The sequence below is a fragment of the Mchenga conophoros genome, linkage group LG19, assembly GCF_057382185.1.
Source record: "Mchenga conophoros isolate Kocher_MC1m ecotype Shallow Benthic linkage group LG19, M_conophoros_male_GT1.1, whole genome shotgun sequence".
NCBI classification, from domain to species: domain Eukaryota; kingdom Metazoa; phylum Chordata; class Actinopteri; order Cichliformes; family Cichlidae; genus Mchenga; species Mchenga conophoros.
This window is the reverse complement of record NC_140544.1, coordinates 11,122,363-11,149,573: the sequence shown is the minus strand read 5'-3', so window position 1 is coordinate 11,149,573 and position 27,211 is coordinate 11,122,363. Positions and strand designations below refer to the sequence as shown.

The 27,211-nt window shown below is 43.8% G+C and overlaps 3 protein-coding genes across 6 annotated transcripts in view; all 3 read left to right on the top strand.

Moving 5' to 3' along the window:
* dlgap2a (discs, large (Drosophila) homolog-associated protein 2a) overlaps positions 1 to 14,251 on the top strand; it is a 135,492-nt gene extending 121,241 nt beyond the window's left edge. For both annotated transcript variants that reach the window (XM_085258350.1, XM_085258353.1), the window contains exons 9-13: positions 4,665 to 4,753; positions 5,614 to 6,053; positions 6,130 to 6,221; positions 9,350 to 9,502; positions 9,614 to 14,251. In XM_085258350.1, coding sequence (XP_085114476.1) covers positions 4,665 to 4,753; positions 5,614 to 6,053; positions 6,130 to 6,221; positions 9,350 to 9,502; positions 9,614 to 9,820 — 981 coding nt within the window. In that variant the 3' untranslated portion in view covers positions 9,821 to 14,251. The remainder of the gene's footprint in view (positions 1 to 4,664; positions 4,754 to 5,613; positions 6,054 to 6,129; positions 6,222 to 9,349; positions 9,503 to 9,613) is intronic.
* Positions 14,252 to 15,956: 1,705 nt separating this feature from the next.
* cln8 (CLN8 transmembrane ER and ERGIC protein) lies at positions 15,957 to 19,749 on the top strand. Its single transcript, XM_085257814.1, has 3 exons — positions 15,957 to 16,111; positions 16,401 to 17,026; positions 17,373 to 19,749. Exons 2-3 carry the CDS (start codon positions 16,487 to 16,489, stop codon positions 17,697 to 17,699), a joined length of 867 nt encoding a protein of 288 aa, XP_085113940.1. The 5' UTR covers positions 15,957 to 16,111; positions 16,401 to 16,486; the 3' UTR covers positions 17,700 to 19,749.
* A 903-nt stretch (positions 19,750 to 20,652) lies between these two features.
* The window catches only part of arhgef10 (Rho guanine nucleotide exchange factor (GEF) 10), a 45,344-nt gene continuing 38,785 nt past the window's right edge, over positions 20,653 to 27,211 (top strand). Inside the window, exon 1 of one of the 3 annotated variants that reach the window (XM_085258285.1) lies at positions 20,653 to 20,946. The gene's annotated coding sequence lies outside the window, so the exon portion shown is untranslated. The remainder of the gene's footprint in view (positions 20,947 to 27,211) is intronic. The other 2 variants (XM_085258284.1, XM_085258286.1) reach the window with 2 other exon arrangements.

The following is a 27,211-nucleotide window of genomic DNA, read 5'->3' as shown; positions in this document are numbered from 1 at the left end:
AGCCTGCTGGACGCAAACTGCACGGCATCCTGGATGTTTTGCCTTCTTTCAGCTCTCATCCATCACAGACATGAAACTCTATCATGAGGTGGACTGGGCTCTGCCTCTAACACGAAGCGAGTAATGGAGGTCACCTCAGCAGGCTGCTCCGTGCACATTTCCTCCCTGCTAATAGCTTCTTCCAAACAGCCTGACAGAATACAAAATAGCTCACCAAAAATGTCACTCCTGAGCTTTAATACTGACCACTCCACAACAAAGGTAGGGCTGACATTTCCAAACAACAGAACTGCACGATATTCTCAACCAATGCATTTGGTTCACTCTCACAGTCATAATACTACACTGAGTCGGAGATTTATGAATGTCAGATGCTTAAAAGGCCTCTTATAGACATTTTGGGCACTCTTTGAAACACCTGAGGGCTGGAATGATATCATTGGCAGAGAAATGCACTCGTTTTTTTACAGCTATGTGCACTATAGCACAGTGCTTTGATATCAGACAAACATTATTTACTATGCAGGTATTTCAAATTCACATACTAGGATCATGAGTTGTTAGAGTTCATCCTGAGGAGGACGCAATGCTCACATTAAGTCCTGCTTGTCTAACCTTTAAAAAAATCACAGTATAAAAACACATTTTGGTATATTGTCAAAGACTGGATCAACATTTTTTAATTTTAAAATCACCCAGTAAATGATGAGGGAAGTTTGTGGGTAAATGCAAAGTAGAACCAGCTAAAAAAAACCAGGGCACAGCCACGAGTCATTTTTCTGACCTATGCATGCTGTAAATGTGTTCCTGAAATATTTAACCCATGATTAGCTGACTCTAAACAACCCTGCGAGGAAACCCAGGTGACCAAAGGACGAACAGCACTCTCTCTTTCTCTCAGGGAACATAAGGCTCCGCTCAGCTCTTATCAAAGCTGCACCGCTCAGGTTATAAATACACCCGACAGAATAGAGAGCTGATCGCTCAGAACACATCCAAAGTCATCCGGTCCAAAATATGGTCAACATGTGCCCTGGGCCTCATTAAAGAACCACTTACTCAGCTCTCCAGTAATCACAGCTGTGATTGGGCTTTCATTTCCCGTAGTCTTTACCGGACAAATAAAAATAAAGAAGGATAGATCAGATGTTTGTGTAGCTTATGTGTCGACACAGTGGATCCATATTTCACTAGGAGATGACTTCAGGTAAGGGTCGGTGTTGGGAAAAATGAGGTCAGGAAGACAGTCCTATACGGGGGATAGATGAGTGGTAATGAAGAAGATGATAAGCGTTGGCTGGCAGGGGTAGATAACCGCCGCTGGAGAGAAGATGGAAGATGGTATGATTGTGCTGAGTGGGCTGTGGGTGAAGGAGTGGCTGAGACGTGCAGGCAGACAAGCATCTGATTGGAGGAGGGTGATGTAAGGTGTGATGTAAGGTGTGTGGCCAGAGGGGCCGATGGCGCAATATGGCAGCCTCGCTTCTGTCAGTCTACCCCAGGGCAGCTGTGGCTACAACCGTAGCTTGCCTCCACCAGTGTGTGAATGTGAGAGTGAATGAATAGTGGCATCGTAAAGCGCTCTGGGTGCCTTGAAAAGCGCTATATAAAATCCAATCCATTATTATTATTAAGAAAGCCCAGGTAGACAGAGGAAAAGCAGTAAACAAGAAACTGGGGTTTACAGTTTTGATCGGCTGGAACAGATAACTCGATGATGTGATCAATCAGGGACCAAGTCTGAGCAAACGCACTTCACATGAACATACAAGCATGGAGAGGGACTGAAGCAGGCGCTGTAGGAGCCACAGCAGCTGCGTCTGGTCATGCACTGAGGTATGTGTATGCAGGGAAGATGTGAGTGCTGTAATCTGCTTTTTGCAAACAGAAAACGATCTATTTTTTTATTTGCATGAGGAGCAGGGGAAGTCGTATCCAATCATAAGTGGTCACTCAAGATGCATTTTATTGCCAGCTGTGAACTGGTATACTTAGAGCTGTCAGCTTGTGTTTGGATCACTCAAAGCAGACATTGTGGAAACTAGACAAAGAGAGACAAGTGAGAGAAAGAAATTAGAAGAGAAAAAGAAGAACGGATGGAGGAAGAACAGCAGAGCAAAATGGTCAACACTGAAGAGGTGTCATTAAATGTGGCTCCACCGACTGTAGCCACGCAGGAGCCATTATCATCCGCCGCTCTGTCCTCCTCCTCCATAGTAAAAACTAATGTCCTCATTTCTATCACTGTGGATGGTTCCACAGCATCCAGTCTACCATAACTGACTAAAAATGCTTCAAAAGAAACCTTATCTTTATACACATATATGATGGCTTTTCACACTATTTAAATTATCTTCATGACCTTCATGAGGTCATCACCTACAGCTAACGGTTGTGCCTCGAATGTATTTCCTGCTATCTGCAGTCATCCCTTTATCCTGAGGCACAATGGCCACTCTACAGAAAACACAGGCCAAGAACAGAGAAATGACATTGCATCAGTAAGTTCAGAAATTAGAGTCCATTAACCTGAACATTTTACTGTTTCCTGCAGTGCAGAAAAACCCAAAAAACACCAGGCGCTGTGAAACAGCCTCACCTGGCATACATGCTGGAAGTCCTAGAGTCGCAGTAGCTCTGCACTCTGCAGTCAGTGGCACTCAACGTAGAGCCCAAATTATTGCCTCTCAGAGTTCAAGTAGCAAACACACCTCCACATAAACTGTTTGGAGGAGCCTGCATGACTCAAGCTTTTATGACTGAAATGTGAGAAAGAAAGCACAGAGGAGTATGGGCTCAAATTGTGGTCATAAATATTTTGTACTTGTAAATAAGGATTTGTATGTGTAAAAAGAATTTGTGTGTGTATTTAGTATTTAGTATTTATTATTTATTGTCATTGTCAAGAGATTTGTGTGTGGACTTAGCCAAAAAATACGTGTGAAACTCTGGACTCAGGTTTCAAGTGACAAGTATGAATTTTGACCCTGTTTTTCTTCCTTTCATATGATTGGCCAATGTCATGTCAATCTCAAATTTAACTATCCAATCAGAGAACAGATGGGTTTGGCTATTGGAGGGGTGCTTTATGGGGCTTCAGGTTCTTGAAGGGAATAAATGCCCTTTTACATGCCAGCCCAGCGTTTTCCTTCATCACCACGAAGAAAAACAGTCTGTGGTCGTCCGAGTTTGGTGATTTTTGTGTCACAGGTTTACCTGCTTAATACAGGGACTAGCATCTAGTACAGGTAGAGCTGCTGCAAAAACCCACAGAGCTCAGCAGCCAGCGCAACAAATTCTGGATCCTTGGCTTTTAGTTAGCAGTTAGCATTAGCATCACATGCTGCGTCTGATGTGAAAGGACCTTCATGCCTGTGACTCACAGCCATGGTCCCGGGTCAGGCCTGACTTTGTGTTAAACTAATCCTAAAGTAATAATGGTATTTCTAACCACTGATATAGCACAACTTTATCCTTTCAACAGCTACTGAAAGTTAGGGGACCTAGCTGCTATCGGATATTTACATAGAGATCCTCCAGCTTCAAACTGTATTACCCTTCAAGGACCTGCAGTTCAAAAAAGCACCCCTCCAACAGCCAAACCCATCTGTTCTCTGATTGGATAGTTACATTTGTGATTCACGTGACATTGGCCAATCAGATGAAAGGAAGAAAAACAGGGTCAAAATTCGTACTTGAAACTTGAGTCCAGAGTTTCACACGTATTTTTTGGCTAAGTCCACACACAAATCTCTTTTACACACACAAATTCTTTTTACACATACAAATCCTTATTTACAAGTACAAAATATTTATGACCACAATTTGAGCCCACAGAGGAACACAAACACAAAGCAGACTGCTCGGGTCATGAAAGGCAAGGAAGCAGACCAGCAGAAATCTGGGCTTTGCTCCCACGAGTCCAGATTTGAGATTTCTGGTTCCACATCTTTGTGATATGCAGAGAGAATGAACGGATGGTGAGAGAAGTGTGTTTCCCACTGAGAAGCATGGCAGAGGAGGTGTGATAATGTTGCTGGTGACACTGTTGGCCATTTATGTAGAACAGCCACAACATTCACAGCGGCTCAGCTTCCCATCTGGTTCCAGTTGGTGGGACCATCATTTGTTTTCCAACAGGAAGATGACCCGAAGCACACGTCCACATTCTGTAAGGGTGTCCGGCAAACATGCTAATGGAGCGCCTTCACGTTGACCCGACCTAAACTCAGAGGTGTTTGTGTTGAGCTCTTGCAGCGTGAGTGCAAAGGTGGCTAATTTGAAGCTGCTATGCTTATTGCATAGTTGCACAGCAAAGCATCGAACGAGTTGTTCTCAAACATTTAGCTGGCGCTGTGTGGTGCCATTATTAAATCTAATGCTTCCTTTTGGGCAACTACAAATGCTTTATTGGACATTTTACGTTGTAGAATGTACCCTATAGCACACTGTGCTTCATTCTTTAGCCTAATTTCTGCTCAAACCTAAAAACCACCTCAGTCTTTTTCCGTTCGCAGCCTCCATAAATCATACAATGTTTACTTTCTGACACGCTGTGCACCGTTAAGTTGCTCTGTCCAGTCCCAACCCAATAAACACAGAAACACTGGGGAATTGCAGCTCACATAATGAGAAGCACTGTTTGTATCTTTTCTTCACATTAGGTGGAAGCAGCCACGGACTCTGAATCTGAAAGCAAAGGCTCACGGGAGTACCATTCTGTTGGGATCCAGGTAGAGGATGAAAAGAAAGGGTAAGATAATGGCTTTGGGATTTTCACATCATTACAAAACATCAGGGTTTGATGTTTGATCTCGGTATCGCAGAAAATAGCCCCACTGTCAGTGCCATTATTCGTCATTTTGGCATGTGTACATTCACCCGTGCCTTTAACCTTCCTGCCTTCTTGGGACCTTTTTGTGCCACTGCTATGTGTTAAATGGCTGCCATTTCCACTGTGTTCAGTGGAATATAACCAAACTTGCCACAGGATAGTTTTTACCTGTCAATGTTAATATTCCAGTGTGAATTCCTTAAATCAGCCTAAAATGGCTGAGCAGCAGAAATCCCCACACCCATCACCCTGGGGACCATTTTCTGCCCATTGACTTCCATTATAAACGCTATTTTTCAACCCCAAATTATCATCATATGATTTTATTTTTTCTTCTTTTCTTGGATGTCAATGAAGACTCAGGGCCTTGAAGTTTTAATTTTTAAATTGCAAAAAAAATGCAAAAAAAATAATGGCAGGTCAAAATGTATGTTGGTGCCAATCTTTGGTCCATCTAAAGGCCTACTTATAATGACAATCACATATTACTTCAACTGGTTTTTTGTGGAAATATTTAGTTTCGTTTTTTGGTTTTTGGGGCTTATAACACAGGGCGCTCATGTAATAACACTGGGATTTGAAGGGTTAAAACAACGAAAATATAATTAAAACTTTACATGAATATTTCAGGGAGAAGTAGTTTTACAAGGTTGGCTAATTTAAAGTGGAATAAAATATGGATATATGGTCTTTTTATGGCGTGGCTGAGAATGGTCCCTAGGGTGATGGGTGTGAGTTTTTTAAAGGATGGCAGGAGGGTTAATCTCTTCGCCCGTCAGACAGGGAAGGTTCAAACGCTCCAACAGCGTGACTGCAGCTGTGCAGGCCGACCTGGAGTTGGAGGGCTTTCCCACCATGGAGGACAAAGGCCTGCAGTTTGGTGGGGGATTCCAGCGTCACTCAGAGCCCAGCACACCTACCCAGTACGGGGCAGTGCGGACCGTGCGCACCCAGGGGCTCTTCAGCTACCGGGAGGATTATCGTACCCCTGCTGAACCCCCCAGTCCCCGGGAGACCACCAGCGAAACAACCTGGCAGCTAGAACCCCCCTCCCCGCGGGAGAACGCGGCTTCGCCGGGCGAGTCGGGGAGGGCGTCCCCTTCCCTGCGGAGGGACGGGAGCTGGTTCATGCAGTTGCTCCACAATGAAACAAAGAGGATGGAGGGCTGGTGTAAGGAGATGGAGGCAGAAGCTGAAGAGAATGACCTGTCAGAGGAGAGTGAGTGAATCTCTGATCCTTTGAGCAGAATTAACAGTTTGCATGTGCTCTGTTTGATATGCTGCGTGTCATTCAGTTCTAGGGAAAATCCGAAGTGCAGTGGGAAGTGCTCAGCTGCTCATGTCTCAGAAATTCCAGCAATTCTACTGGCTGTGTCAGCAAAACCTGGTAAGATGTGATTTTATTAAAGTCTGTAGGTAAAGAACAAATAAAACTGCTGTTTACATCATAACTCACATGTAGGTGACATTAACTGCAGCACACAAATAACATGACCATCCACACTGCATGTGATCCAGCCTACCACATCTGTGCTTGAAGGTAAGAGAGAGAGAAATTAGAATGACACAGCTACATCTGGCACAAAGGTGTTAGACTCAAAATATTGATCGTGCTGTAGAATGAACTTTTGTCATTAGAAACAGTTCCACACTTTGTTCTTCAACCTTCAATACACGTTTAATACTTTAGCTGGTGCTAACAAACTGAATCCAACTGCCTGAAAATGTCATTGATTGTGGAAAAGTGCAACATTGAGAATCAATAGCTATTCGGCGCATTTATATGTGACCTGAGCATTCTGAAATAAAACAATACATGCGTGTGTGTGTGTGTGATGCAGCTTTATCCTGGAACAGAGGAAGTAATGGTAGAACCAGGCTCCTATTGAAATGGATCTGAGACACCAGCAGTGCGTGTGGCACAGATGTTCCTCAGCACTATCACAGCCACTGGTTTTGCCTCTAAGTGTATGGCTTGCATCCTGCTATGTCCTGGATCGTCTCCAGGGAACCTTTGCACAGTCTGTAACTTGCGTCCTATTGGCTGTGGTAGCTCCTGCCTCCATGGTTCTGGATCTCGGGGCCCGTTCCTTTGCTGACGTGATCCAAGCCTCTGTGCTGTCCTTTGAGCTGGCCTTTTCTAGCCACTGGTAGGATTTCTTTAGTCAGCCGCTTCCCCTGTCTGTCGATGGTACAGATGTAGGTAGATGGTGCAGATATATCCCATGCAGGGGCTTGGTCATCCAATACACTTCCACCTCCTGTTCCGCATCACCGTCTGTCTTTAGCTGCCTGAGGCTCTCATGGAGCAGCCCTTGTGAGTGCTCCAAGTTTCATACTGTATTGTGGCTCTGACACTCAGTGATCCATGCCCTCCCACTTTCTGTAGCTCATGGAGTGTCTTGATGTTGGACTTTGGGTGAAAACCTCCATGCTGAATGAGGGGTTTCATGTCTTGACATTTGTGACATCTCCTCCTCTTGTGGGCATCTTATTATTCCAGCTGTTTATCTGATGACCGGTAGGGTATATGCATTGATGGTTTGTATCTTATTCCTACTATTCAGCTGGCTTCTCTGCAACTGTCTTACCTTCTGTGAGTTGATGTCTCCCTCACACCTGGCATACAGTTAGATAGGTAGGTAGGTAGGTAGAGGCCAGGTACTATTTCCTCCTGAAGGAGACGGTGTTATGAATGTTTACTCAACAAACCAGCAACCTTGACCATGCCATAAATCCATATGAAACAATATTTCATACACCGCCTTGGTTTGTGAAATGTCCACAAATGAGAAACTTAAAAGGATGTCTCATCTTGTTTTAGGAGCCTGCTTTTCTTTAACGTCTCAATCAACATTTAGGAAGCCTGAATTAAAACGAACGGTGTGCACAGAGTGCTTCTCTGGGAGAATTTCCAGGATTTGAAGCACACACAGGCACAGCCGAAGCTTAAAACTCACCGACTCCTTCCAAATCTGCCAGCTCTGAATATTTGAAGCCTTGAGACTTTGGAGTTTGGCGAACATCACAGGCACAGAGGTCAGAATAAAGCTGATGGAGTTCTGAGTCCATCTCTCAGTAATTAGAGATAACAGGAGTGAATTCTGTTTCTGGCATTCCTCACATGGTGGACACTCATGTTTGAAATCTTAGGGTTTTTGTTTTTTTCAAATGGCTTGCTTTATGAAGGAGAATTATGCTAATCTCATAATACTGTACAAATATCAAAGCCGAATGTAACCCCTATGGAGTCACAGTAAGCAAAGTATGATTAGCAATACTGTAAGTTTAATATCTGTGTGTGATGTTGCAACAGATACAACTTTAGGAAAGAGCTGAAGAAATAACATTTTAATTGGTTAATGAATTTCTACACTTGGGGCCAAAGATGATATTTTTGAGATCCTTTTAGCGACTCCTTGCTGTTTGTTTGGCTAAAAATAATTATCTGATTACTTAATGCACAAGAAACCAAATGAGTTGGGAACTTCAAAACTTAAATAACAAGCCCCCATCATATAAAAAACTACATCTACTCTGCTGCACGCTTCAAATGTCATAATGTTTTAGAGCTTGACCATCTCTGGTTGTCGAGTCACAGCACAGATGTTTGGTCGGTGCAAAGTTTATGAAACCATGGAGCTGAAATAGTTGAAGTTATAAAGTAAAACATGGATGGAAATATATGAATAAAAACAAAATCCTGAATACAGTGCAGGGTGTGCTGCAGCCTGAGCTGTGACAGTGTTGTGCTCCACACCATCAAGCCCTGAAATCAAACAAAGCCTCCTAAGAGAGCCTGTTTCTAATCGCATTTCTGCGTTGGATTTGGGAATAAAGAAATTTGCAATTAAATTAGAATTTGTAATGAACAAAGGTTAATAATATGCACACATTTACCTCAAGACCATCAATCTTTTTTCTCCCTGCATCAGTTTAAGAGCCTCTCATGATCATGTTTTTTAGACGTTATTGTCCTAGAGCACAAACCTGTGTACCCGGGTCCTCGTTGGCGGCGATCAACACATAAAATCAGCTCAGAAATTCTGTTCAGGCGTACGCAGGTTGTGCTTCCTTATCATGAAAAGCCTTCGCAAGAATATTCAGCTTGGAAGAAGGAAGAAGCTAATTTAATGAAAGAAAGAGGGACCAGCACACGGTAAACTCAAACCCATGACTCATTAACCTGCAGCAGTTACTGAGACAATGAGGCACCTTTCAGTCGGATGTTCCTTTCATTTCAGATATCAAGTGATGAATAGGTCTGCACCGACAAAGTCGGCTTAGTATTTCAGGCCCCATTCATGAACGAATGACGGGACCGCTCTCCAACACAAGCTGTTGCCCCTCGTTTCAATCACTAGTTTTGAATATGACGAGGACATCTAGTGGACTGGAGCTGAAGTGCAGTAAGCAGGGTGGCCCACATGTGCGGTGTTACATTATAGTATCTACCTCACCATTTGAACACTCTTAAGAGTATTTGATCTTTCCTCTTGTGCCCGTGCTGCGTAGGACCCCAGTGCCATGCCGCGACCCACCTCTCAGGACCTGGCTGGGTTCTGGGACCTGCTGCAGCTCTCCATCGATGACGTCACCATAAAATTTGACCAGCTGCAGCAGATCAAGAACAACAACTGGAGGCCTGTGGATAGCCCAGAGAAGAAGGTGAGGACTCACTGCTTGCAGACTGATTCTTAAAAAAATGTGGAGCAAACAAAAAGGATTTTCTAATAAATCGCAAAATTGCATTTTAATCTTTCTCTCTTCTTTCTAAAGGCACCAGCTCCCGTACCAAAGAAGACAATTCGACAGAAGAGTGCAATGACGAGGGAGAAATCCCTGGACCTCCCAGATCGGCACCGGCAGGAAGCCCGCCGACGGCTCATGGCAGCCAAGCGGGCGGCCTCTTTCCGGCAAAACTCAGCCTCGGAGCGAGCGGACAGCATCGAGATCTATATTCCAGAGGCTCAGACTAGACTTTGAGAGGATCGGGTCAGGGGCTAACGTGTCTCCCTATTTCAAACAAAACTTTAAAACTAGCCTTTTTCTAGACTGCTAATCTCTCTACTCTTCCTTTATCCATCTGTCGTCTGATCTGATAGCCATCCTCAGTGCCCATCGCCAAAACCCCAGCGGACTGTAGGATGCGCCAAGGCTATACTCCTGCATCCAGAGCGAGTGTTAGCAGAAATGTATGTCTGACATGAGTCGCTTGGGTTTCTCCTTAGCTCACTCTCATGACACCCGACCTACAAGCTCTCTCATCCAGTGTCCTGGATGGATACATCTGTAGTTTTTCAGCATTTGCAAAGTGCCATTTAAAAAGTGCAGCTTTGAGAACCTACCAGCAACCAGGCCTTTGAGCTAAAAGAGTAAATGAGAGATTTATTTATTTCAAGTTGTTCAAAAACGGTTAAAGTTAGTAGCCCTTCGATACTTTTTGATCATTTGAAAATTACCTTATGATTTCTTTTCTTTTGGGGAATAAGAAGCTAAGTATCACTAAATTGTTGTAAGTTCAAGTCTTTGCAAAGTGCCAATGCTTGAAATACCTCAACTGTGTGCATGTGGCACTGGTTACACATCCAAGGTTATTCAGGCAGCCCTAAATAAGCTCTGGACTGGTCAGTGTTGAAAAATGCAGCTTTCTACCCAATCTGGTTGTAGTCAAACATTCTTCATGGGCTGGATTGGTGGAAGAATGACATCAGCTCATCAACGCGCACATTTCAAACATCTTTCCTATATATCTCACGTTGCCAACTTTCAGATATCGACATTTACTTGAAGCTGAAAACATGCAAGTCTTGTGCCAACACGTTCATCATGTCAATGCAGTAGAAACCAGTATGAAAGTGTCTGTAACTCCTTAGATTGAAATGTGTAGACAAATGCACTTATGCACTTATTACAGTTCTCTGTATTTCCAAGGGAAATGTACATACCCCAGTTCACAATAGTACTGTTGTATTTTTGAATTGTGAGTGGGATGAATATTCATCGTGTTTCCCCACTGCGTCTCCACTGTTTTCCGCCCTTTCTTTTGCTCTTGACTCCTCTGGATTTGTTGCACACATGCAGTCATTTTGATCGCGCACACACTCTACGCCGCACGGCCGTCTTTTCATCCACCATGCTTCTGTCAGGCCCTTTCAAGTTGCACCCTCAGCCACAGTTAATGAGGAGTGATGGAGAGAAAAATGTCAAAACATAAACAAAATATCTGCATACGCGCTTCTTTAATCTATGAAGTACTTTGTAATTTTTCCCATTTCTTGAAAAGTTCAGTGTAGTTTGAAGTCTCCCTGTGGCTGACACCCTTTAGGAAAAGATGGGGAATAATGAAATGAAATTGGGGCAAAGGCTTTTCCAGAGGGATGCAAGCAGCAAGTCTCAAATAGCTAAAACTCTGCAAGAGCCCTGCTGAACAGAAAGAACGGGCTGTGCACACCGATGCCAATTTTAAGTAGTGAATGGAGATTTGCACAATCCTAAATTCCACACAAACAAAAGCTAAAGATCACCTACATCTATATATGCAACTGTTACAGAGGTCTGGGGTTTTCAAAGTGTGGTTCGGGGACCTCCAGGGGTCCACGACTCAAAATAGTTTGCTGTCAATCTGTACGGGCGCAATACACACCAGTAAAACTATTGTAATCAGTGAAGTAATAGCTGGTTTGATCCAATCCTGGTCCGTGATTGTGTTCCTCATAAATTCATTCTGAGCAAAACGCTAAAATTCTGCTGCTTAATTATGAAACTTTGGTGCCGGTGATTTCGACGTTCGCTCCACTGTGTTGCTGATGTTGCTGTCAAATCATTGACCTAAAGACTGAAGTCTATTAGTAAAACCTTTGGGATAATCAACCCACTAAATGGTGCTGCTTTTTATTTAATCAGTACAGTACTAGACAAATAATCAAGTCGAAATAATGCGCTGTCCACTGAACGGTACATCACTTTAAAAATCTATTTTTATGACTAATTGTGCCCGAGTGCCTGGCTTCATTATGGGTGGGTTCAGGGATATGAATCATATGATAGCAGTAAAAAAACAAAGTCCCTGGATTTGAATAGTGTGTGTGTGTGTCTGTTGCTGATGTGTGAGCGTGGATCTTGTTTTTGTAGCACAATGCTGACTCTAAGTCAATCTAAGGTCTGCGCGTCATTTTCCTATTACTACCCAGCTGTGGCCTGACCTCCATCGCCCGCCGCACCCCCACACAGATCTACACGCCATCGCCGTGCCATCAGCTGTTTGATAAATTGTATTTTAGATACCTTGATTTACTTTTTGCTCCTGCGAATTGTACTTTTGAGTAAACGGAGTATTTTTTGAACCATACGCATCCTTGAAGACAAACTCCGAGCATACGTGGGATTCACACTTGTTTTCAAGCTACCATGTATGACACATTCCTCATCTGCCAAACTTCTTGTAGCAAACCTCAGACAACACATTACAGAATGACCAGGTAACCAAAGTCTGCGATGGAGTGACAGCGTTTCAATAATGAAACAAGAAAACACGGCGAGCTCGAATTCTGTTGGGTTTTTCATTGCAGAGGCAGGGAGCTTTAATAGTGAGACAGTGGGTATCTGGAAAGCGTCTGGGTGTGCGATGCCAGGCAGTTGGCAGAGCGGGGACGTTCCCCTGCTGTTGCCACAGTGGCAGACAGACGGCAGAGAGACAGACTCGGGTTGACATATGCTGGCTTAGAGGAGACGAGAGCTCGGCGCTGAGGCCCAAACTGCTGGTGCTGTGTGCTGTTCTGTAGCTGGAAGGCTGTTCATGTGAGGATCGCTCGCTGCTGCGCCGGGTCATTTTTAGCCTCTCTTTGACTAAGCAAAGCAGCTTATGTAAGATTTTGGGTCCTTGGTGAGATCAAGCAAACTGCCTCTAAGGCCCTTCAAAGCTTGTGTTGATAAATGTATTGCTGAATTGTGGCCTGCACTGTAGAACTTAAGCATCAGCACTACATGTTTCTGCTGGGCTGAGGCTGAAACGACTGAGGAGTTTCTCCCTTACGTATCTCGAGCAGGGCCGTGAAAAACGTAGTATAACCGCCACCTGATTCAGTTTCAAGCATTTCATTTGCACCTTTAAGACGCATCGCATAATTTGCCAGGAGGCCTTTTTTTCTAGTCGGACCTTGAAGGAACCAGGGGAGATGGAAAAGGGCAATAAGGAGACGAGTGTGAGTAAATTTACAGATGCATTTAGAGATAAGAACTGTGCAGAAATCATCCCTCCCTCATCCCCCCACAGACAAACCTCGCTGCTCTGACGGCTGGGTTTTGTCTCCCAGTGAAAATCGTTTTCCATCGATGACACCGTTTCTTTTGAGGTGTAAACGCATTCTCACATGAACTCTTTTTCACAGAGCGATCTTGTATTCCCTCGAAGCCGACTGTAGCGCTTATTCTGCGCTGAATCCTTCTGGATGACGCGCAGCATGAATCCGATACTGTGAGCGCCAAGGGAGTCTTCTTTTGAGGATGCAGTTGCAGCGCTTTCCTTTAGGTGGCCCGCTGAAACCTCGTGTGAACCCCGAGCGTACAAAATTTCAACAATGCTGTATTCAGTGCCAGGAGAGCAGCGGCCAACTGCAAGTGCAATGTCTTTGACTTATCCAGCAAACTGTAAAGTTCTTACTGCACATTAGTTTTACGTAATCAAACCATGACTGCCGTCGCCGACCCATCTCCAAACATGCGGTTTGAGCTTGTATCTACACATTCTGTGGCCTCACTTCTGGTACGACTGTATTTGCGCTTTAAACTCTAGAACCCATGACGTGAACTATTTCAAGGGGACTTTTTGGTAATCGTGCCATGGAAAGAAACACACTGATACAACACTTCCTAGAAGTTGGAATGTGAAACAACTCTATAATTACTAGACAAAATGAAAAAAGGTAGTTGTTTAGCTAAAACTATTTTCATCTCTTGTATATCATATCTATAGGAAGGATGAATATAATGCCAAATATTCATTATTTGTAAAGAAATATATATATAGATATATAAATATAAAATATATGCTTCATTGAAACAACTATTTTCTGCACTTGCTCATGTTTTGCTGTTATTCTCACTTTGTTATGGTTCCTTTCTAAGCTGATATGATGGCATGCAAAAAAAACTACTGATTTTGAATGTAGGCTTATTTATTCTTGTTTTTAAGAATTATGACACTGTCACACTGATGTACATTTGTTATGTATTTATTTAAGTCTGCCACACGTGCATCTCTCAAGGCGCGTTCTTTCAGTGCAAGTTACCTTATCGTTAATTTATTTTGTATTATTATTATACCATATGCATTTTCCTCCATTCTTTCAGAGCTGTTGGGAGATTTTGCCTATTTGACTCGTTGATCATTGCTTAGTTCACTCAGTGTAAATAATTCTGCAATTAAATTTTTTGAGAAAAAGTTTGAGACAAGTTTGTCTTTGTGGTCCTTTTTACTTTGAACAGTAACTCGCTGCTGTTGTGATCATCACAGCAAAAGTATTCACGTAAACTTAGACATTATACATGACACTGCATTTAATCCACTGGAGTGGGTATGCCAGAATTACAGCTTTCTGATGCCTTTCCTAACAGTAACTGTACTTCCAGCGGAGGGATTTTCTCTCACCGGAGGGGAGCTAAACGAATTCATCAAACTGCTCTTGACATTTCATGCATTTTAGATCTGTGGCCCGCTAACGAAAATAGCAGTGAAATAAAGATGAAGTGTAGCTCTGAATCATCAGTCAAAGAAATTGGTGCACTTACTTTCCGATGTTCATAGTGTGTCAGGAGGTTCACCAAAGAACTGGCATTTATATAAAAGAATAACTGAATGAACTGGCTTTTGTTTTTTCACATCTAACAAAAGCGATCAGCGTGCGTCAGCTTACTATAAATCAATCTTATCCAATTCAGGGTCACGGGGGAGCCGAGGCCTACCCCAGCTGTCACAGGGTCCACCGTGGAAAGGTTGTCAGTCTGTCGCTGGGCTAGCGCGCAGAGGATGACAACCCTTCAAGCTCACGGTCACACCTACAGCCAATTTAGAACCAGCAATTAACCTGACCCCATGCACGCCTTTGGAGAGAAAACGCAACATCACACAGGTGCTTCTTGATGCGAGTCGACAGTGCCCATGTGTTCAGCTTACCCTTGAACACCATTCTTTAAAGCAACCCACATAATGCTTCTGGCACTAAAGAGTTCTATATTCAGCATTGACATAATCTATATCCCAGCATGGCTACATTTTAAAATTTGCAGGTTATATTCTTGTAATGCATTTCATGCACCAATGGAGCAATGGCAGCATCCATAAATTCTACAGATCTGCAGGCTGACTGTCTGCAAGAATGCGACCACTGGTACAGTATCAGTACTCTAAACTTCAGATGATCCGTGTCCAAATGTTTCAAAGACCTTGTAATGGCCATAAAGGTCGAAGTCAGGCAAAGATATGCTGGATATTACATGTTTTTAATGCTTTTCATTCCTGCAGAATTCTGACCTATGAGCTCTTTGCCAGGTAAACAACAATGGGTAATTTGTCTTACCCAGTAAACCTGAGAGGAAGCTGAGAAAGAGTCCAGTGAGAGTAGAACACAAGGTCCGCTCCTATTTGTTAAACGGCTCTTGCAACAAATGAAAATAAAACACATTAATAATACAGTGAAATAAAATAAATCAAAGCTTTAGCACATCAACTCCTCAAAAACAAAACCACGAAAAATGTAAGCGAGGCCACTTCATTTGAATCTCACAATGCAAGGGCTCCCTCTGCTGGACGGAGATAGACACACATGCCATGTTCTAGTAGCACACCTCTAATAGTTAAAAATGCAGTTCTGTGCACACGTTTATTACTCTCTTTTTTTTTAGCAGAAAGTTGCATTTTATTGACATGACTATATTATTTATTACTGTGAGGGTTTATTTGTTTATCTTACTATTTGTTAAGCGGTTTATTCAGGTGAATCTTGCGACTTCTTCTACAGGAATCCGGTCGTAATAATAGATAATCGTGATTAATATTAAAGAGGCTGTTTCCAGACAGAAAATATAAATAAGAGGCAACCAATGGGATTCTACGGCTGATCAGCGCTGACCAATGGGATGTCTGCAAAGTACAGCGAGGCTGGACTTCCTGTGTGGATGTCACATGACCAAATTGGAGTCGTATGATGTGAGTTTTCCTGTTTGGGGGTACTATCGGTTACAGAGGGACGCTGTACTCCCTGGAAACGCTTCTGTCCGGTAAGTTACACGTTTCTGTGTTAGTTAGTAAGTAAACTGCTTTAGATTTAATCATTTTTAAATATTCTGTGAGATATGTCGCGATGTTAACATCGAACTTTTCTCTGACTCTTCTTTCGAAGAACTCTGTAGTGAAAGTTTGTCACCGGCGGATGAAATGAACACAGATTGAAGGCTTACATAGAGTTTAAATAAAATGATCCGTGTGTACCGAGGTCCACGGCTTCGTGGAGTGTTTTCACAGGCACAGTGCTGCGTTAATGGATGGTGTGTTGTCTGTCTGTTGCAGGTGGGCCACACACACCATGCTCCTAGCAGCTCCACCTTCAGGTGACCCTCCCCGCGCTCAGGTTCGGTGATCCTCCGTAAAGCGCCATGGCCTCCGAGCAGCACACCGGCCGCCTCTCCCAGCCCAGTGCAGAGTACTTCTTATGGGACTATCGCCTCCAGCTCATCGGCCTTGGCTTCTGCTTCTATACTGTAGTGTTCCTCTTCTGTCACCTCCTGTCCGTGTCTCTGTGCCAGACCTACAAGTCCCTGCTGGCCAAAGAAAAGGTTTTTTGGAACCTTGCTGCCACCCGGGCAGTGTTTGGGATCCAGAGTACAGTAGCCGGTCTCCGGGCCCTCACTGAAGACTCCTCAATCACCAGAGACAAAGTGAGGGGCCAGGAAGACTGGTCATGGTTTAACGTGCTCACAGCCACGGGCTTTTTTGCATTTGAGAATGTTGCACTTCACGCCTCCAGTGTGGTATTTTGGTCATTCGACCTCCCACTGGCCACGCACCATTTCTTCGCCCTGTCGGGATACGTGGGGGCGGTGGTGTGGGATTCCCTGGGCCACTTCCTGCCCATGGTCACCCTCCTGCTGGAGATGAGCACGCCATTCACCTGTATATCCTGGATGCTGCTGAAGGTAAGCATGATCGTGTCACATGCACGTACCTTTCATCTCATTCTCCGGACTTGTATTTGTACGTAATCTTTGGTAATTCCAGGCCCGGCTTTCTGTAGCATCTCACTGGCTTGACCTTTTGCTTGACTTGTAAGTTTTGCTTCCTCCTGGGTCTTGTGCACCTTGTGATTATGTTCACTGTACCAGAACGTTCTTAGAAAGAGGAAGTTCCCTTTTAAAAACAACAAAAACCTGAAGCACTAACCACAGTTTTCTCTGTTCCTTCTGCTCACTGGTTTACTGAACAGATTTTGCATGAATGTGAAGTAAAGAGAAGGTGTCTGACAGATTGTGTCTCCCCTGACAGGCTGGCTGGGCATGCACTCTGTTCTGGAAAGCCAACCAGTGGGTGATGATTCACATGTTTCACTGTCGAATGGTACTCACTTACTACATGTGGTGGGTAACCTTGACCCACCGGGTGGAGCTGTGGACCCATGCGCCCCTGCCCCCGCTAATACTCTTCTTCACCGGCCTCACTTTGCTCACACTTATCCTCAACCCCATATGGACCCACAAGAAGACAATGCAGCTTCTTAATCCTGTGGACTGGAACTTTGGCAACAAGGCGATCCCACTGAACGGCACCACCGACGGTCAGCCTGAGGCTTCTGGAAAACCTCATGCCAGTTAAGGAGTATCATCGGTGTCATTTCCTGTTTCAGTTATGGCTTTTTATTTTATTATTTGAGACTGAGTGGGAGCTGACTTTTGATGGATGCTTGTTTTAAATTCTACGTTTGTTAGACTGGGACTTCTTTTTAAGCCCCTTGGGCTCTCTAGTCCTTTGTTCTGTAACGCATCTTTTCCTCTAGCACCACCTCAGCTCAACTCTACTCAGTTTTTACAATTGTGTAGTACCTCAATGTGGGCGGGGTCATCATAGCAAGGTGGGCAGAAAGTCCCAGTCTGCGTTTTCTTGTCAGACTTCAGGTAAAAGAAGTTTGTGTCTCCATTTCCTTCGTTGTTGGGTTTGAAAAATGGCAGATTTGATTCTTGTGAAGGAGTCGCTTTCATGACTCATCCAGTGACATCACTCCCTGGCCAATCGGTGGCATGAAGTCTCCCAATGTCACATTTTTGGTCTGACTCAGCTCCTCACAAACTCACCTAATGGAAACCCTTTAAACTAAGTAATTGAGTTGTGTAGGTGCTAGTGGAAAAAGGGCATAAAGAGACTTTGCTCCTGACAAAGGTTTACATATGATCACAACAGAGTGTGAAACAGAATCTTTCACTGCACAGCTTTTATTTCGATTTCGTTTTATTTCAGGACTCTGGTATTACTGTCTGGGTTTTTCCAGGCTCATAACAGGACTTTGTGGTTCATTATACACACAAGTATTATCGATGCAGCAAAGAGTTGGCAATGGTGCGATTTCACACCTTTTAACAAGTGTTGCAAGTATCCACTTTTAAAGTAATAAATTACTTTTTTTCAGTATAAAATATGTATGAGAGCAGCTCCTGCATTAAAAATCAGTAAGTTTAAGATCAACAAAAGCTTTAATAAGCAAAATCTGCTTTGAGATAAAGACCAGAATTAAACTGGACTTAAATATGAGTTGGGAGTAGATGTTGTCGGCCCACAGCTGTTTCTATTGTGTACATATTGACAGTGAAATTTGCTCCGTCTGTTTAGGGAAGTTTGAGGTGAGCATGAAGTGTCTCTAAATCAAAGCACTGTGAACTCCAGAGTGGACCCTTTGTTACACAGCTCTGCTGCCTGAGTGGGGTAAAACTGGATCATGTTTGAGGATGACCTCTCATAGGTTGACTCATTGAAGTTATTAGATACTAAGTGTTGATCAGATTGGTGTGTTTGGACTGCATCAGCAGAGAAACAAGCATGTATCATGGCAGAGTTACACTGAGTCACAGCAGTCCGCTTCACAAAGGCTTAACTGTGCTGAAAAAATACTGAACTAGTGCTTACACTAAGCAAACCTCTGACCCTGATAACTGTGGTTTAAACTGGTGCAGCCCTGCAGCCCATCTTTATTTATGGTGTATTCTAAAATCCACTGAGTTTTATTTTATGTGTGTGGGATTTTTATAAAAACATACTAATGGCGATTGTGTGTGTTCCTGTATTTAAACCATAGGAAAGGTTTTATTTGTCTTTTGCTGCAAATGTTCAACTTCTCCACAATATCCCACTTTAACAGCTCTGCTTTTAGTTCTCATTAACAGAATAGCCCTGTGTTGTTATTGTACATGGGAAACAGAATTATGTGTTATATTCAGTAATTTTTTAAGACATTTTAATTGTGCACATAGTTGTAATTTTCTTTCTACAGCGTGCACATTAACACCTTTTGGCTCGGCCTGCACAAAAGCTGCCCAGCAAATAAGTGAAGCCCTCGTTAGATGTTTTCCTGCCTGTGTGTTAAATAAAGTGGAAAACGCTTCGAAGCCTCAGTCCAATAGATTAAAACTTTTCTGCTTTTCACACCTTCAGTAATTTCATCTTCGTAAAGAGTGAAATGTTGTTTTAGCTGTAGCTCTGATCTCACTTTAAATAAATCTGATCATGTTAGATTTAGATTGTGAAATTAGGGAACTACCGTGGGACAGATGTCCTGTTGATTCAGTGCCATATACTAACAGCTTCTGTGTTATCTATGTTGGACTGTGCATTCATTTAAACTACCGAGTTTCAAAATAAAGTGTTTCCTTGGTTATTGTGTCTCTTTCTTCTGTTTTGTCTCCTGTCACCATGCTCCTGCATGTGACCCAGAAATTCATGTAAGTGGGGCATGTTCACACAGGTCTGGAGAGCAGAGGGTGACGTTGCACTGAAGGACCTGTAATGTAGGCTTTAAACAAAATTGATAGGCAGATGCTGCAGCTGTGACATTTAACTGGCAGCCATTCAACATGTTTGCTCAAAGGGGAGGATGTCTGATTTTATTGTAGGGCTGTTCCTTCCCCCTCTTACATTTCGGGTGGGAAGCTCAGTGTGAGCTGAGGGGGGAGGAGAATGAAAGAGGTGGGCTTAGCTTAGACTGTAAGATGTGCAACAGAGGATCTGCCTGTAGGTGGCGCAATGGGAATAATTACCTCCAGTTTTCAATTGATTTCTTTTTCAACATTGCCATAAACCGTCAGCACATTCTTGCATATTTAAGGATGATTTCCCCCTGAACAGCAGCACAGGGCTGCAGCAGGTTTGTCTCGTACACAGATCTGTTACAGTCTGAAGAGTCACTTTGCTTATTGCGATACTTCATTTTAAAGTTAAGACATGAAAAAAAAAGCTCCGTCAGAGAAACGAGAAATTACTCAAGATTTTTTAAGGATCTATAAAAAAAAATGCTTAAAAACATTGTGTCCTTAAAAAAAAGTGAAAGTTTCAGCGTTAAAGGCTCAGAGTTCGTTATTCTAACTTTATGTGTCTGCTCCTGTAAATCACGCGTGAAGCAGCAGTCCAGCCTCTTCATCAGCGTGGACATCGGTGCCTCCCGGGGACAAAAATCCCTCCTTCGTTGTTTTCGGTTCAGGTTTTAACGGATAAGCTAAAAACTTCCTTCAACATCATCTCCGGACAGCTGTGAGGGGGGAGCCACCTCACACGTCACGTGTCCGCTTTGCTCGAACTTCTTTCCCATAAAATCCGGAGAAGACGGCGGAGGTTTGATTGGCGTTCTACGCAGCCAATCAGAGCCCTTAGTGGCGCTGTGGCGGCCAATCAGCGTCTGAGACGGGGGGTGAGAGGGTTTTCATGGATGAAGTCAGCTTGCACCGAAGGGAGAGAAGTAAAAAGGACGAGAAGTGGATGTTTTGATAGGTTTGAAGTTGTGCGGGAGTCTGAAGTGTTTTGCGTTTAACGCTTGCTGTGAAAGGATTACGTCATTCACCTGGGAGCACGTCACAGAACGGTAAGTTGAGGTCATTTGTAGGTTTTTTACAAAGTTCTGAATAACCCTGACAAATGTGTCCCGATAACTGTGAGGTGAAGTGAGCAGTGATGTCAGCCTGAAGCAGAAACTGTGTTGGAAGATGTTGGCTATAACGTGGCGTGTCAGTTTCCACGGAGAAGATCCCAAACCCTGTCAGATACCTGCAATAACACAGTCACTAATGCGCCTTTTATGCGCATTTATGCCAATTTGTGCACCCTAATCCGGAAACGATCTGCTTTAAGAACAAGAATTACATCAACAAACTCTCCTCTGTGTTTGTTTAAGAATTCACCAAGTTTCTGAGCTGCCGTGTAAGATTTTCATACGTTTCTTCTTCTTACTTTGATCTTACTGCTGTTTTAGGACTGATTTGATGAGGTTGAGAGAACTGATAACAAACAGCTTTATGAACACAAAAATGTGGACTGAAAACACTGCACCACCCGTGGAGTTGACACTCCGAAAAATCATTCATAACTGGATAAATCAGAGCTGCAGATCCAAGTAGTCATGCATAGCATTCCTCAGCCAAAGCCCTGCACAGCTTCAGCCAAGTGGAAGATTGGTCTGAGCAGGCTGTGAAACCTCAGTTTAATTCATCTGTTTGGCCTTTGGTAGGTTTAGTAGGTGCCTATCTGCACTACAAAAGTCAAGTTCCTCAAGGAACCCTCCGAGGTTTGGTAGATCTCCAATGATGGTTAGAAATACAAAGAATGCTTTGATCACTGCTTGTATTGTCCAGTGTCGTGCATGTCCAGTTCATTCAGCCAGGACGAGGGTGAGGTGGAAGAAAGGCTCACACATGCACATGCTTGCACACAAGAGTCTCCGCTGGTAATTTGATTGGCAAATAACTGGAGAGGCCTGCCTGTAAATACAGATGCTTAATAGCTCCACCAGTGTGGGCTGTTTTTACTGTGCTTAAACTGCCTGCTGTCACTTAATGTCGTGTACATCACGTAGAATCCTTTATGAAGATGCTTTTGTAGATCACAGCCAGCTTTGCCACAAACATGAGAACACAGAGCACAGACTTCAGTGTCCTCACTTGTGCTCGGAGCAGTCTGTGAACACAGGTGCGTTTTAATGGAGAAATACCAGGAATTAGTTAAGTAACTGTGACAGGGCAGCCTGTAGCGCCGCTTTGCCAATAGCAGCTACTGTTTACCGTGACTGAGCTCGGGGGTGCCAGAGCACACAATGGTCGTGCAGAGGAGCATACCATTCATTTTTCGAAAGGCAGTTAATGGAGTCACTGTCCACCCACAACTCGGCCAAACATCCACCGAGACGGGACGTGGATTAGCAGCATAGCTCGCCAACAGCTGGGAAAGAAAGGCCGCTGCTCTCGTGCAGGTGGACGAGAGAAACTGACACAGCGCTGGCTTGTTAGGGAGCTTTACCTTCCTTTGTGCGATAGCACCGTGCTCTGTGAGATGAGCTGTAGCTCAGGACTCTGCCCAGGGATGAGTAAAGCTAAGAGTCACTCATATTCTTGGCTTTGGGAACTGTTTCCACCCTTTTCAAGTCCATGCATAGCCCACTGATGATCAGGAGTGGCATGGTTTCCTGTGGTCATTTTATTGTAATCTGATTGAGCTGCTCTATTCACATTAAAATTCCTTCAGAGCTGAAATCCAGCCAGTTAACAAAAACGCCTTAGAGTGGCTGCTCATCACCGCTCACTAAATAGTGTGTTTTTGGTGACATGTTGGCTTCTCGGAGCTTTGGTGTGGCTCGCTGGGTGGGTGGAGACCAGTTACGAGTGACAGCCAAGACTTTACGGTCTCTGTCTTCAAATGGACACCACGTTTGAAACATAATGCAGTCTTTTATTTTGCTGAGTGATTCCCAGGCTGGCAGAGTCATGTCAGTGTTTGCTGTTTGTATTATTAAAAACAGAATCTGCCTGCAAAAGACCGCTTCATACATACTGTATGGTGGGGTGATGCATCATTATGGCAAGCCCAATAAATCACGTCTGTAATCAGATCAAAGTCCTGCGGCCCCATGCATCTGATTATTGAAGTGTACTCCCTACAATCGACCGCCGCTGCATTATAATTATAAGTAGTAGCTGACGGGGACCAGACTTATCTTCTTGTGTTCTATGTGGGTTTTATCCTGCACTGCTGTGAGGAGAGGTTGTATTCATTGGAGAGGAGTAAACGGTGGGCCATGTGAGCAGTAGGGAGGACTGCTTGCTTTACTGTGGTAGTGATATATGTGCCTGTGAATTTCCTTCGGTCCCAGATCTGATCTGAGCTTTCAACTTGCCAGCAGTCAGGACTCCGAGTTTGTGGTTGGAGTGGGTGGTGTTGTTGAGGCCCACATACTGTGTGAGCCCCGGTGCTCTACTGGATGCTCATCGCTTTATTTTTTACCGTGTGGTTCAAGGTATAAGTAAGCTGTGTTGAAAGTGTGTTAATGAGGGTGACCTATGTGAGAAGCAGAAGCATCCTTTTAACTCTGCTGTTACTCTTGAATTCTGATCATGAAGAGCTGCAGCGCCCTGAACGTCCTCACAAACATCTTCGAGTACTTTGTTAAGACTGCTGGGCCTCTCTTTGCAGGCCTGGGATCTTGTGTTCAGTAATCTGAACAGAAGGATGCTCTGCCCAGAGCTGCAGAGCAAAGCTCAGACACCCGTAGCGCCTGTCTCTCCCAGCACCCCCCCCCCCCGAGGCTTTGTTTATGACTTTCAGCCTGTGTGTGGAATGCCACTTGTCTTTAAGTGCGCACTAGAAGACTCGGCTGCAAACCTCTTGCCGAGCTCTCAGCGTCGCATATTTTTGATTGGTCTCTGTGTTTGGGTTAGTGGCTTTTTTATAATAAATCTGTGTTTAAAAGCTTACATGCTTAAATGCAAGTCAGTCATTCTTTGATTTCTGTAGATGATTAGTGCATGATAAGAAACCCTGCCTCATCTATGGACACAGGTTGGGTGTGGCTTCAGTTAATAAGATTATAAGAGTTTCACATGTTTGAAACACGATTTAATAGAAATGTAATTTTAAAATTAAGATCAAGACAAAGACAGCTGTGGTGTTTCTGTCTCACTACACACAGGTCACAGCTAATCCTCTGCACTCGGCCTCCTGCTGTGTGCAACATACGTGCTGTTTGTTATGTAGCATGTGCAGGTTATTAGGAGCACACAGGTGAGCAAATTGTCTGCATTACGCTGTAAGCCATATGACTGTTTTCCTGTCTGCACAGCATTGCTCAGCCGCCCCAGCATGTAATGACACGCTCAGCTGAGTGTATCATCAACTGTGGAGAGGATTTTACCTTTTCTGCTGTCTTCCACTCTGCCTTAAATCACGGCTCTGAGATAAGCCAGCAATGCACTGCCTTTTAATTAAACACCAAATAGATTAGCGGTACAATTAAAAATGAATTACTGTGACTGTATTTGGCCTCTCAGCGAGGGTTTGTGAGATACGCACACTCAGCTCGTGTGGCTCAGTCCAAAGCTGGTGACCAAAGCTGCAGATGTCATGTTGTGTTTGTGCTACAGGTCATCTTCACGGGTGAGACAGGTGCTTGTTTGGTGAAGACCACATTTGAAGTCACGCTACACCGCAAGCAGCGCAGGGTGTAATTTGGAAATGTGTTTAGTTTTCCTCCAAAAGAAAGCAGAAGGACCAAAGTGGGAGTAATTACAGGAGCAGGGAGGAATGCAGGAATCTGCAGGCTGACCGACAGAAGATCAGCTTCACTCACACATATTACAAATAAACAGAAACATGAGAAACAAAACTGTTTCAGTAACAAGTTTTTTTTTTTAACCACTTTTCTCTTTAGTGCCTTTGGAGGAAGAAGAACACGTTTCAGTCCCTTTCCTCTCCCTTCCATCCTTTTCCTGCTTTCCTAAACCTCAAACAATGCTTTTAACGGGAGAGATGAGTCACGCTTTGAAGCTTCTGTTTGGCTTCGGCTGACAGTTCCTCGCTTTAAAACGTGTCAGCCGAGTTACGAGCGTGTTTGTCGTGTAGTTACCTGCTCACAGCAGTTACAGCTGACTCACAAAACTAGGAAGGAAACCCAAGTACGAAGCCCCTGGAATAAAAATAAAGATTCAGAGTTTTAGTTGTTTTCAGTTTGATCACACTGGATTGTTCTTATTTTTAATTTTCACTGAGATTACATGAGTGTAGGGCTGCCACGATTAGTCGACTAGTCACGATTACGTCGACTATCAAAATCGTCGACGACTGATTTAATAGTCGACGCGTCGTTTGAAGCTTTGTAAGATCCCAAAAGACGCAGGAATAAGTAGCAGGATTTAAGAGTGTAATAACGGACTGAAACAGAAGATGGCAGCACTGCATGTACAAGGATGCCAGCTGCCGTTAAACCCAGAAGAAGAAGTAGCTCTGTCCCAGAATTCATAGCGCAGCCCAGCTCAGTTTCCACCAATAGCGGCAGCTAGTTAGTTTTAACATTACTCTTTCTGGGTCACAAAATAAACGTTTAACATATTTTCTAGCGAGAATGTAGCTGTGTAAACCTCAAATATCTGCTCAGTTTATCAGGACACCACATATTTTCAAAAGCGCTCCGACGTTTTCGGAGACGTCTGTTACCCACTAGCTCGATAGCGAGCCGGGGCAAGGCTAACTAGAGCCGTGAGAACACCGGACTCCTGGCTTCAAACCCACCGCCGTCTTTCGCTACTCAGGTTAAACATATATAAGTCACTTAGATACCGTAACTTGAAAATGTTATTGTTTGGCTTTTTTTTAGTATTTTATTTGTTCCTGAGTAAATCGGTTTGGCTGAGATTAAAGTTTTTACACAGCTGAATAAATGTCAAGCAGACAGCTGATTATCAGAAGTGTGAGATGCTCGAGAATTTACTCCGGTGTCCTGTTATATTTTAGATAGCAAGGAGTTTATTAAACTTCACCGAAACAATCTGCAAATTTCATTAAAATTTAATAAACTACCATCTTGTCTTTATTTTTAGTTAGCACAGACCTTAAACACTTAAAGCTGTAAGCTAATGATAGTTATATAAGAGCAGGTGCTGCTTGTGCAATAAGCTGTTCGTTTTACGTCCAATGGATGATGATGTGATTAAATGGTAAATGGCCTGCATTTGTATAGCGCTTTTCTAGTCCATAGGACCCCAAAGCGCTTTACACTACATTCAGTCATTCACCCATTCACACACACATTCACACACTGGCGATAGCAAGCTACATTGTAGCCACAGCTGCCCTGGGGCGCGCTGACAGAGGCGAGGCTGCCGGACACAGGCGCCACCGGGCCCTCTGACCACCACCAGTAGGCAAACACGGGGTTAGTATCTTGCCCAAGGATATTTGGCATGCAGCCAGGATGCAGCCTGGGATCGAACCACCGACCTTCTGATTAGTGGCTGACCTGCTCTGCCACCTGAGCTACAGCCGATTATTTTTGCGATTAGTCGACTAATCGCAAAAATAATCGACTATCAAAAAATTGTGGCAGCCCTACATGAGTGACAATTGCTAATATGATTTTATTCAGTCTAAGAAAAATATTTCATACCATGATAATTAAAAAAAGATCAAACACAAACATTATATATCACTGTTCTTCAGCACAGTAGAGCCTGAAGATGGACAGATGTAAGATATGTTAATGCTGCAGCTGCATCTGCCTGTCTCTTTGTACTCCATTATGAAGCTAGGGCCTCCTCAGGCTCAGTGCAGCCTACCTGTCTGTGTTAGCACTGTTAGCCGTAGCAGACAGATCCTCTCTCCTGGCCTTGTGCCCAGTGAACAGAGTGGAGGACAACACGAGAGGATTTCACATTATTTCTAGACAAAACAAGCTTTGAGACTCAGAATGAGTTATCCTTCTTGTTTTCTGTTCTGCTGCACGTTTGTCTTAGTCAGAAGCAGACTGCTGTGAAGCTACGCTGGCTGTGGAGATTGCATGGATAGAGAATGGTGCACACACAGCGCTACAATGCCTGCTTTATGCCACAGCATGATGTCACCACACTGTCATCTGTCCTTGTGCACAGTAGTGAGCTGAAGATGTCCAGTAAATAGCTCAGCTTTGTTTGACAGAAACTGTCACCTCTGGATAAAAGCTGCACATCAGACAGGAACCCTGTGCTGCTCAGGAATGTAACGCCTCTTATGTTCATGCAGGTCCAAAGGTCTCCTGCCTCAGCATGCTAATAAGGACCAAAATGTGTGGCTGATAATTGCTGTTTGAGACAGAAGTGCAACACTGACCTGTG

Excerpts from the sequence above, each read along its gene's own strand:
- cln8 (XM_085257814.1), top strand. The coding sequence starts at position 16,487 with ATGGCCTCCGAGCAGCACACCGGCCGCCTCTCCCAGCCCAGTGCAGAG. Across the intron at positions 17,027-17,372 it reads TATCCTGGATGCTGCTGAAG|GCTGGCTGGGCATGCACTCT; the intron begins GTAAGCATGATC and ends CTCCCCTGACAG.